At 40.9% G+C, this 12,108-nt stretch overlaps 1 protein-coding gene across 1 annotated transcript; it reads right to left on the reverse strand.

Annotated features, from left to right (window-relative positions):
- Window positions 1–1,967: 1,967 nt before the first annotated feature.
- On the reverse strand, window positions 1,968–7,297 carry ZBED5 (zinc finger BED-type containing 5). Its single transcript, XM_029208730.1, has 3 exons — window positions 7,076–7,297; window positions 5,341–5,456; window positions 1,968–4,260 (listed from the first exon to the last, which is right to left on the reverse strand). Exon 3 carries the CDS (start codon window positions 4,117–4,119, stop codon window positions 2,035–2,037), a length of 2,085 nt encoding a protein of 694 aa, XP_029064563.1. The 5' UTR covers window positions 4,120–4,260; window positions 5,341–5,456; window positions 7,076–7,297; the 3' UTR covers window positions 1,968–2,034.
- Window positions 7,298–12,108: the final 4,811 nt, after the last annotated feature.

A 12,108-nucleotide genomic window follows, 5' to 3' on the forward strand; every position in this document is an offset into this window, starting at 1 on the left:
ATGTGACAAAGGAGAAAAAGCCTGGGCTAAAAATACTTAACCTTGCTGCCTCATATTAGGTCAGGTCCTATATAGCCTGTTAGGTCTCCACATAGAATAAAAACTCAGACTGAAGTGTGAGTGTGGAGTGAAGTTTGACTGCAACATGGCTGGATATGGCAAGGAACTAATGTAAGTCACTTATCTATTCCTGATTACCCACTGTTAGATTTATATACATAGTCATTTTATCTTAATCACTCTTTAAAGAAGGCATAATTACAATTTTACAAATGAGATAATAGGTTCAGAAAGGCTCAAATTGACCAAAGTTAAAGAGCTAGTTAGGGAATTCCCTGGTGGTCCAGTCGATAGGACTCCGAGCACTCACTGCCGAGGGCTTGGGTTCAACACCTGGTCGTGGGGAACTAAAATCCCACAAGCTGCTCGGCATTGCCAAAAAAAGAAAAAAAAAAAAAAGCTAATTAAGTAGTGGAGCAGGTACCTAAGCTTAATCATTCTATCACATTCTACCTTAGGGAGGGGAGGTTCTCCTCTTCCCCAAAATGGGGAGTGGGTTTGAATAAGTGAGATTAAATAAATAATGGCTATCTAGTAGTTATATGGTAGGTCTTGACTATAGAAATAACACAAAAAACATTTAACCCTGAGTTGGTGAACTGTGTTGGGTGATGTGACATGGAAGAGAAGACTAGAGGCAGGAATGTCAGTCAGAAATCTTTCATAGTGGGCTTCCCTGGTGGCACAGTGGTTGAGAATCTGCCTGCTAATGCAGGGGACACGGATTCGAGCCCTGGTCTGGGAGGATCCCACATGCCGCGGAGCAACTGGGCGGTGAGCCACAACTACTGAGCCTGCGCATCTGGAGCCTGTGCTCCACAACAAGAAAGGCCGCGATAGTGAGAGGCCCGCGCGCAACGATGAAGAGTGCCCCCACTTGCCACAACTAGAGAAAGCCCTCACACAGAAACGAAGACCCAACACAGCAAAAATTAATTAATTAATAAACTCCTACCCTCAACATCTTAAAAAAAAAAGGAAATCTTTCATAGTATTCTAAGAATACACTGAGAGCGGTTTCAAGTCCAATCATCTTCAAGTACAGTAAAGCCTTGTTAACTTAGACTATAGTATATGGAATTGGCAATAATCTATACACGAATTGAGAAACAAAGAAAATCTGAAAATATTCTTCACACTCCCTCCACCTCCCCACCAGGTCAGCTCGAATCAAAGCTCTGACATTCCCCAGTAACTTCTGCCTCATGGCCACACTAAATTCTAGGTAATGGAATAACTGAGCCCAAACCACAAAGAGTAGCATTCTATACACGATAGCATACAAATATAAGCTACCATGCCCTCTTCCATTTTTCGTTGATTCACCTTCACCAACATTTTTTCCTTTATTTAGCATCTACTTTAGTAAGGTCTTCTGCCAGATAATGGAGACATAGAGCTGGATAAGATCATATACAGCTCAGTCCAATAACACTGGAAATTATGAGACCACCAAGCAGTTCACAGCTGAGACATACACAAAAAACAGGGCCAAATAGAAAGATTTAGAGAATGAAAGTACTGAAGATAAATTAAGTCAAAGGGTTGAAAAGCAAATAGGAGTCTGTCAGGAAGCAAGGAGAAGGAATGGTTTTTTGAGACCTGAAAGCATAATACAGTGATATGTTTAGGCAAGAAGGTCCCTGTGATTGGAGGGTTACAGGGTGGCATGCTTAGAAACATTGGTAGCGATTAGCTCCTAAAAAGATATGTCATGATAAGAAACTGGGACTTTTCCTTGTGAATCAATATTTCCCACAGTCATGACCATGGAACCCTTTGAAATTACGTGAAGAAGAAATACCAACAGTAGTACAGGTTTAAATTTTTGATTCTTTACCTTTCTTAAAATCTAAGAGGTATAAAAAATTTGAATCATTTTTTTTAAAACCCCAAGATATCATCAGTGAAGTAAATCATCTTTTATTTTCATCTTATATTTGGTTATCAAGAGGCATGCAAAACCCTCCAATTTTAATGAGAACAGTGTTTTTGTGTCTTTTTGTCACATATCCGCTTAATATTAGGTGTAATGTTGCTAAGTCGGATCCGCATGTGAGGTGCAGCATCGAGTCTTTTCCTGTATTTCGTTTTTGTTGCAGCATAATATGAAAATCCTGTCTCACACAGGTGCATTGTAGCAAAAGGAAGAAGTACACGAACCGCACGCCTTGCAACACTTGGGTACTCTTGAATTAGGCTACTCCAAAAATCATTTAGTGAAAGTTCACTGAAATTTTGTTTCACTTGAGAATCAGATGTTAAATCAATCAGGCTCTCGTAGTCCCGTGCTACTAATGAGGCTGGTTTAACAGTTACTGTAAATGGATTTCTAACCCAAGCATTATTGTCATTTGTTACAGGAAAATATTTTAACAGAGTAGAGCGCAAACCCCTTAGGTGGTGCACTATGGCACTGCAAATATCTTTATCAACTGTAGAATTAATTTCAGTCAAAAAGTCACTGAGTGTAGGAAAACAATCAAAGTTTTCTTCTTCAACAGATGAGGCCCAAAATTCCAATTTTCTTAACAATGATGACATTTTATCAAATACTGTGAACACTGTCACATTTTTTCCTTGCATTGACAGATTAACCTCATTTAATTTAGTAAAAATATCTGCAAGATATGCAAGTCTTAGCAGCCAAGATGAATTTGTTAAACAATCAGACAGTCGAAAAGCAGAATCCATGAAAACCAACAGTTCACGACGAAGCTCAAAAAGTCTTACAAGAACTTTACCTCGGGAAAGCCACCTCACCTCTGTATTTAGAAGAAGGGCTGTGTGCTGGGCACCCATTTCTTCACACAAAATTTTTAGTAGTCTGGATTGATGTGGTCGAGCTTTAATATAATTGATGATTTGTACGGCCTGATCTAGCACATTTTTCAGAGATGCAGGCATTGTTTTAACTGCTAGTGCATGTCTATATAACAGGCAGTGACTACTGGAGCTTTCGGGAGCCACATATTTTATCAAGGTGACAGCCTCAGCAATTTTCCCGTCCATTGCCCTGGAAGCATCACTACAAACATCAACACATTTTTCCCATTCAATTTCATGTTTCTGCATAAAACTGTTAATGCAGTTGAAAATTTCTTCACCAGTGGCATTACTCTGCAAAGACTCACACAAGAGTAGGTCTTCCTCAATAGACTTATTAAACCTGTAACGAACAAACACAAGCAGCACAGCAAGTCCTGAAACATCAGCTGATTCATCTAGTTGCAGTGAAAACCCATCACAAATTTTCAGTCTACAAACAAGCTCTTCTTCAATGTCAGCAGCTAGATCCTTAATTCGACGTGCAACAGTACTGTTTGATAGTTGTACTGCATCTATTTTTTTACTATACTGTTCGTCAAACATCCGCATCACCACATCTTTTGCACAAGGCTTGATAAGCAATTCTCCAATAGTATGAGCCTCTCCACTCAGGGCTATATGGTAACTTACATTGTATGATGCTTCTGTAGCACTTTCATTATCTGTATTGACAATTTTAGGTGCTGGGGGTTTATTATTTTCAGGTGAATCAAGATGTTGCTTGAAAAAGCTTATGTCTTTGTCTTTGTATGCAGCATGTTTAGTTTCCAAATGTCTTCGAAGCTTACTAGGGGCCAAAGAGCTATTTGATAAAATTTTCTTACATAATACACACTGGGCATGAGGTGCATCTCTATTTCCAAAGTAAGTAAATCCAAAAGACAAATAACTTTCATCATATTTTCTTCTTTTTGGTTTCTTACTAAATGTTGTTATTTTGTTGGAATTGGACATAAATTTGACCCTGGAAAGCTCACCTTCTGAATTTTTAGAAACTGCAGGCTGCAACTGCTCATCTTCACTCTGTAATATTCCAACCTTTTGATCATTTGATTCAGACACAATTTGATAACAAAAAGATTCTACTTCTTGTTTAAGACTTCCTTGTTTCAGCAACAGATCCATAGGCAATGAATTTGTGGTACAAAACATGGTTAATTTAGAATAAACATTGAGTATCACAAATGTGTTGAAATTATAAGACAGGATACACAGAAGATGAGCAACCATCAAAGAGATGATATATAGCAACACATCAGTTAATTTGTAAGTGCTGCCTATGCATCAACGCGCAGATGGAACATCACACGTTCGTGTATCAGGTGATCTCTCATTCGACTTCCTGGTGCTCTCAGGTATGGCACACCTTTTCTTAAAGGTAGATTATCACATAAAAATAAAAGCTATAGAAATGAGTTTAGTAGTCTTAAACTTACATTTAAAAATAAATTCTAAAAGAAGAAACTATTGTTAGCATTGATCTTTTTCCCACAACACTTATTAACTTAAGATAACATTAATCTTCTATAAAACACAGTTTGGGAACCATTGGACTAAGAAATAATGAGTTGATAAATGCATTTTTAAGGAAGGGACCTTGAGGTCCCATGGCAGGGTTGGCAAACTTCTCCTGTAAAGTGCCATACGGTAAATGTTTTTTACCTGATGGGCCGTATGGTCTCTGTTGCCAACTACTCAGCTTTGTAGGTGTAGCATGGCAGCAGCCATAGACAAAACGTTAAAGAATGGGCAAATTGTGTTCCAATAAATCTCTCTTTATAAAAACAGACAGCGTGGGGCCATAATTTATCATCCCCTTTCATGATATACAGTATCTTGGAATCTCTTCTAGCTTTCTGATGCCTACTGCCATTAGATACATTCACTGTTGACACCGTCATACATCTTAAGGCTCCTTTCAGGGCTAGTAATTATTCTGATAAGCTATGTCAAAAACACAAACAGTTCAAAGTTTTGCAAGACACAGAATTCTGTTGTATCTAAACACTGTGTGTTAACATTGAAAAATAAACTGTAAACCAAAAGTTAGCTACAGTTTCTCTGGACTTAAATTACATAAATATTTATATTATCCAAAATAAGACTCATTCAAAATAATGCATATATTTTACTGATTACTCTACATCCCATTACTCTTTAGGTGAAGGCTTAACGAAGACCTAAAGAAAACTCTCATTTAAATAGGTTTATTCCTCATATAATAGTTTTTTAAAAGCATAATTAAATGGAAGGGTAATGCAAATTTTAGGACCTCTGATGAATACCAGCCTTATAAGTTAAGGCATTCAAATTTAGTGTCTACCTAAATATAGCTAGTTTGATTTAAAGTTTGAGTTAAACTTTATGATTTGGCTCAGAGTAAGCTTTGGATTCTCATATCAGATCCTGAATCAAAATGGTTTTCTCAGTAACAGCTAGAGGGTAAGATACCTGAAATGAGGAGCACTCCCTTCTGCAATCACTCTCTCCACCTTGGCAGCTTGAAACGCAGACGCTTCAAAAAAAATAAAATTAAGGGATAGGGTGGAAGGGGAGTAACCAAAAGCCTAGAATGAGAAAAAATAAAATTAGACACTACAAAAGGAGAACGAACTATACACCTCTAAGATGACCATTCTTTACAATTTATTTTAGAGCCAGGCAGTGCAAATGATTCTTCACTGCAATGCAGATCTTAGACTGAAACAGAAGATGCCTAACATAGTAAAAATGTTAATATTTTCGTCCTGTTTAATACCCTGGTAATTTCATTATTTTGTAACGCTCCCCCATCCACTGACTTCAAAGAAAAACATTAAAAACTCTCAGAAGCGAAACCTAACTTTTAAAACTACAGCCACACCTTAGTGTCTCTAAAACTAAGCACTGAAAGTAATCTAAAATGGAATTATACATCGAAGGGTTACATGAACTATGCCTTTTTGTTACAACCACTCTTGTCTCAATAACCAAGCTCCTTAACTTACTAATGTTTATTGAGTGATCATTGTTTACTATGTGCCAGTAACTGCTAAATCCTTCCTAGATTAGGTCACTTAATCCTCAAAACAAACGTGAGAGTCAGGGACTATTATTAATAACCCCACTTTAGGGATGAACAAATAGATACAGAGGCTAAGTCACCTGCTAAGTTAACACATCTGTGAAGAACTCAGAACGGAACACAGAAAGTTCGACTGCAGAGCCCACGTGCCTAGTCACTGCTTGTGTGTCCCTGAATACTCTTATTAATCTCTCAAGCACTAAAAAATCTGTTACCAGGAGTTGGATGGTGCAGAGAGAAATGAATTACAATGGGTTACAACTGCCAGAAAATCGAGGGTCTCAAACTGGCAGCAGGAGAAAGCCCTACATCTTCATTCCTGGGAGCGAAAGAGTAGACCGTCCTTTCACAGTCCTGAATGCGCTTTAGCTGCCGAGAACTTCATGGAAACGCTGGGTGACCTCAAAATTTAGGATTTCTCTCCCCTGCTACCAGAGAAGGACACGACGGAGTGAAAACGCTTTGTTCGGAGGGCCTCAGTTCCACCTTTTTAGAGGTGCTTCCCCCAATCTCTCGAGGACAAAGAGACTGGACTCCCTAAAGCTTCTATTCGACTCCTGAAAAGGGGCGGGGGGAACCCTCATCTTTTGTCTCTTCGGCTAAGGTGACAGGTAGCACCCTCCATTCAACCCCCACCCTCAGGCGGTTCCTGCTCTGAACAATACCCGTGGGGCAGGAGGGCTGGGTAGGAGTGCAGTCCATTCATAAGCCGAGGCAGGAGGTGGGCACGGACACTCCGTCCAGCACCTAAGTGCTTTTATCAACGGTCACCTCGATGGGCGGCCCGGCCACCTATCCCTCGGCTGCTCCTTGTCACAGGAGCGCGCTGCCCACCACAGCTGGGGGGCTGGCTTCCTGTGGGCGTCCACCCTCGCCTACGGAACTGCTCTCGCGTCCCCGGGCGGTCGCCTCAGCTAACAACCACAGGAAAACGTCTCAGCACCCGCCGCTATCTTTCTCCTTCATCTCCATCAGTGATGGAGAGAAGGGTCTCGGCTGCGGCTGGGCTGCGGAGCAGCGCCGCGGTCCCCAGCTGAGCCTGCGGCCGCCATTTTACGAAGCTCACGGCAGCAGCCATTTCAGAGCGCACCACTCAGCCGCCGCGGCGGCTCTGGTCCTCACCTTCACCGAGGCCTGAACGGGGTCAAGAGCCAGTCGTCGCGGACTGGAGGGGAGAGGGGGGAAGGGAGGAAGGGGAGAAATGAAAAACAAAACAGAGGGAAGAAGGATTCGGGGGGCCGGGCGATGCTCTCAGCTCAGGGATATCGCCTATGCCACCTCCATAGAGATCCAATTCGCGGCGGGCGCGGTAGCTCGTCTGAAGATAAATTTAGCACTCTGGGGCACCCGAACTTACTGTCTCCTTGAGCGACTCCGCCGCCGCCCAATCAGCGCCGGAGTTGCTCCCCGACACCAATCCGCGCTGAGCAGTGGGGTGGGACCAAAGCAAAGGACCAAGCGCGGTTGAGGCGTTGCCCAGCTGCCGTTTCCCCTGGCAGTCTGGAATCGTGAGCTCGAGGAGGCTGAGTTGAACGGCGGACGTGAAGCGACTGTTTTCAAATTTCCCTGGGCCAGAGCAGCCCCGTCATTTGTTTACAGTGTAGAGTCCTGGGTGCTGCGAGATAGCATTTGTGATCCTGTAGGGCTGGACTGGCTTGGAGAAATCTGCGTATCCACAAGCACTGGGGCTCTGCCCCGGCAGCAGATTTGAGTGGATTCGCGGAGTCTCGGCTGCTGGTGCTTTCACGCCCTCTTTGTTCCCCGAGCCGCACCCCAGGCCCAGATTGCGCAACCGCCTCCTTTTTTCCATGTTTTCTCACTGGAATTGGGGCAGAAAACTCCCTCTCCCTTCCCCGCCCCTCCCCGACGCTGGCGTGTCGGGGGCCCCTAGCGCGCAGAGCTGGGAGCTGAGCCTGATCTTGCCGGGGCGCTGCTCTCCGGTGACCCCACATGGGGTCGGGGAGCCGCGTGTTACAGCAGCGTCTTCGCAGCGTCAACGGGAAAGAGGCCACTTCCTGTGCCTTTGCACCCCTCACTGGTGGCTCCCTCCTCGGAGGAACGTCCAGCGCTCTGGAACACTCAGTTTGCTAGCTGTAGCATCGGGTGTTTTAAGCCCATTTCTTCTACGCCCATCCCCTCTTTAAAAACAACACAGCAAAAGGCTTCGGGCTGTGTATTCCGTTATTCCATATTGTGTGAGATCCGTCGTGGCGACCTGCAGTCTGTTTTTCCAAACTGGCATCTTAAAATATGTACGCTTCTTGGAGGGAATTTGTTAAAATACGCGTAGCTTTAAACAGTGGGTCCTATTGTTTGCAATATTTTAGATTTTCGAGGCCCCGTAGAAATAGCCAAATGAAAGTTGGATCTTGTTTTTAGGCGCTGCACCAATGACAGAAAATTCCCAACTTGTGGTCAAAAGCAAGGGCAGATTTTGTTTTTCTTAAATATGCTCTTCTTAGATATGCGAATAAATTTCTTAGGCGTTGAAAGAAGTCTAACCTTTTATTTAACAGAATTTTCAGGAGGACTGAAAAAGATGATTTCCTAGGACTGATCATAGATGTTAACATTTGGTCCTAAATGCTTTAAAGTCATTTCAGCATCTTCAGAACTTTGCCCTATGGTACGCTATCCATATGTTTTTATTATCATTTTAAAATGATCCTTCTTAAATCGGCCTCATTTGAGGGGGAAATCATTCTGGGGTAGGGGCGCAATTTTACTTGAAGAGAGAAGAATTTCATTTTGTAACTGCAGGAGTTGTCTAGCTTCTTAATAATATTGGAATAATATCCCACATTTTCATATGTTTTATATTTCAGAAAAGCCTTTTACATACATTGCTCCCGATCTAATCTTCACGTATCTGGTTTACATCTTCATGAATTGGGAAAATCCAAAACATTCAGCTGATAACAAATTCAACTGAAGTCAAGTCTAGGATTTAATCTAGGTCCAAAAATCTGAAGTCTGATAATTAAGGGGCTTGAAACATAAGAACTTTTTCTGTAATTGATTAGTCGATACGTTATTATAGGATGTTGGTTGCTGAGACAGATAAGAAAACGTATAGACAATGTAGAATTCAGACCAATAATGATAATGGCTAGCATTTATTGAATATGCAGTATTGGCTGTTCTATCTACACACTTTTTAAAGTACTAGCTCATTTACTCTTTACAACCCTGTCAGATGACTATGCCTATTTTACAGATAAGGAAATTGAGCACAGATTGGTAAATAAATTGCCCAAGTTCCCACAGCTAATTGTTGGCAGAGCCAAGATTAAGTGCAGTGAGATTGTGGGAACTACAGGCCATGTGTGTCTGGGCGGGGTGTGCTTGTGCATATTTATATAAGGCAGAAAACGATTTCAACTAAGATTACAGTAATATATTGGGTAAGCCGGTAGAGCTTCACCATGAAAATGGAACTCGGTTAGTTACTTGGGGCTCAAGTAACTAACCGAGTTACTTCCCGTAAAATCATCACAGGAAGTAGTAACAGGAATTTTGACTGATATCCCAAATTTGCAGCCTTAGTTGCTGTGAGAGGTCTGAGATGGCAATTCTGTTCATGTTGGTTGCATGAGTTAATTTGCACTGCAGTTAGGTTTGCCAGAAGCAAATGATGAGACAGGGAGCTCTGGAGTCAGTATCGTAGGTTGGAGTGTCCCACTCCACCCTTTATACTCCCCTCTCCCTCAGATAGTATATGGCGGCCATGGGAAGGGCAGGACTGCGGCTGAGGCAGACCCTGAATGCGCTGACAGCTGTAGGCCATCTGCTGATCACACTACTGGCCCCTGAGCAGGGCAGCAAGTCCTTTCTTGAAGAAGGATCTGAGTGGCACATCTCCATGCCTGCCACAATGTGTCACCTTTAATATAAAAAAGGTGGTAAATTAGTACAATTTTCATTATATCTGTAAAAGTTAATAATTTCTGTGGTGTTGTGTGCTTTGTGAACTTTTAAGATCTATGGGGGAGGGTGGGAGTTTAGTGGGTGGGGGGAGGAGGAATTGGATGAGGGCGATCAGAAGGTACAAACTTGCAGTTATAAGATAAATAGTACTAAGGATGCAATGTACAACATGATCGATATAATTGACACTGATGTGTGTTATATATGAAAGTTGTTAAGAGAGTAAACCCTAAGAGTTCTCATCACAAGATACTCTTTTTACTATTTCTTTATTTTGTACCTATATGAGATGATGAATGTTCACTAAACTTGTGATAATCACTTCACGATGTATGTAAATCAAATCATAATGTTGTACACTTTAAACTTATATAGTGCAGTATGTCAATTATATCTCAATAAAACTGGGAGAAAAAAATATGAAACATTTAAGAGAATTTTGTGACCACAGGTATAAGATTGATTTATCGCTATTAGATTTACAAGAGTTATGTAAGTGCTTATAAAATTTCACTGCCAAGATGTTAGATATATTACATTTGTAATTGTAGTTTAAGATATCTAAGAAAATTTAATTAATGGAGTATGCAAGTGATGTTAAATATTCAAGAAGTATATAGTCTGTTATGCTATGAATTAATTAAATCATAGAGAATAAGTGAAAGTGATTGTCCATATTTTTATGCAAAGATTATGAGATTTATAAATAGACTAACAAGATTTATAAATTGAGCTTTTTAGAGGCTTAAGAAATACAAGTTTACAATTTTAATGTCTTTGCCTATTAATAAACAAATTAGTCATGTCTATTATCAGTTTTTATTGTAGCTAGTATTCACTCCCAGGACTTTCACTATACCCCCTATGTTCAATGATTCTTAAAAATATAACATGAGCCCTGACTTCCCACTTGAACTTCAGTTCTAGATTTTCAAGTCTGTAGACTTTCCATTTGAATATATACCAAGAGCTCAAATGCAGCATGTTCAGAACTGTACTAAATCTCTCCTAACACTTTTACTTTCTCAACGACTTCATTTTTGTTAAAGATTTTATATTTATTTATTTATTTATTTAGTGGTACGCGGGCCTCTCACCGCTGTGGCCTCTCCCTTCGCAGAGCACAGGCTCCGGACGCACAGGCCCAGCGGCCATGGCTCACGGGCCCAGCCGCTCCGCGGCATGTGGGATCCTCCCAGACCAGGGCACGAACCCGCGTCCCCCGCATCGGCAGGCGGACTCCCAACCACTGCGCCACCAGGGAAGCCCTTATCATTATTTTAATATCGCAAACTAGCAAGCTTTTGGAGTCAATAGTTACTCTTCACTCATCTTCATATTCTGTATGTGCAGGCATCAAATTGTTATTTTCTTCTAATGTTTCTTAGGTTCATCCACATCCCTCCATCACTATCGCATTTTCTCTAGACCAGGCTCAAGAAATGTTCCTTCTAAATTATTGCCACAGTCTTCCTAGCTTCCATTGTTTTTCCATTTAATTGGTTTAGCATACCAATCTTCCATATTTTAGAATCTTGGAGTGACTCACTAGTTCTATGTCATGGCATAGAATCATAAAACTTTAGAGCTGAAGAAAATCTGTAGAAAATAATATAGTCTTCACTCAGTATCTGTAGGGATTTGGTTCCAGGACCCCTGCCCCTTGGATACTAAAAATCTGTGGATGTGCAAGTACTTTTTATGAAATGGCATAGTATTTGCATATAATCTGCTCACATCCTCCTGTACACTTTAAATCATCTTTAGATTACTTATCACACCTAATACAACGTAAATGCATGTAAGTAGTAATAAATTCAATGTAAATGTTATGTAAATAGTTGCTGATGCTTGGCAAATTCAAGTTTTGCTTTTTCGAACTTTCTGGAATTTTTTTTCTGAATATTTTTGATCCAAAGTTGGTTGAATCCTCGGATGTGGAAACTAGATACATAGAGCCAACTGTACAATGTAATCCCTTTTTTCCTCCGTCCTACAGAAGAATGAATCCCAGAGTTATTGCATGACTTCGATGTCACATTGATAATTGGTGACAACGCTGAAATAGATCTCAAGGTGTATGAGGCATGTCTTAGGATTTTTTTTTTAATTTCCCATTTTACTGGACATTTAACTGTTCATTTGGCATATATGCCATAAATATTTTTTAAATAAATTTATTTATTTTATTTTTGGCTGCATTGGGTCTTCGTTGCTGCGCACAGGCT

This window comes from Monodon monoceros, unplaced genomic scaffold, assembly GCF_005190385.1.
Source record: "Monodon monoceros isolate NGI ecotype Baffin Bay Population unplaced genomic scaffold, NGI_Narwhal_1 Super_Scaffold_7, whole genome shotgun sequence".
Lineage (NCBI taxonomy): Eukaryota > Metazoa > Chordata > Mammalia > Artiodactyla > Monodontidae > Monodon > Monodon monoceros.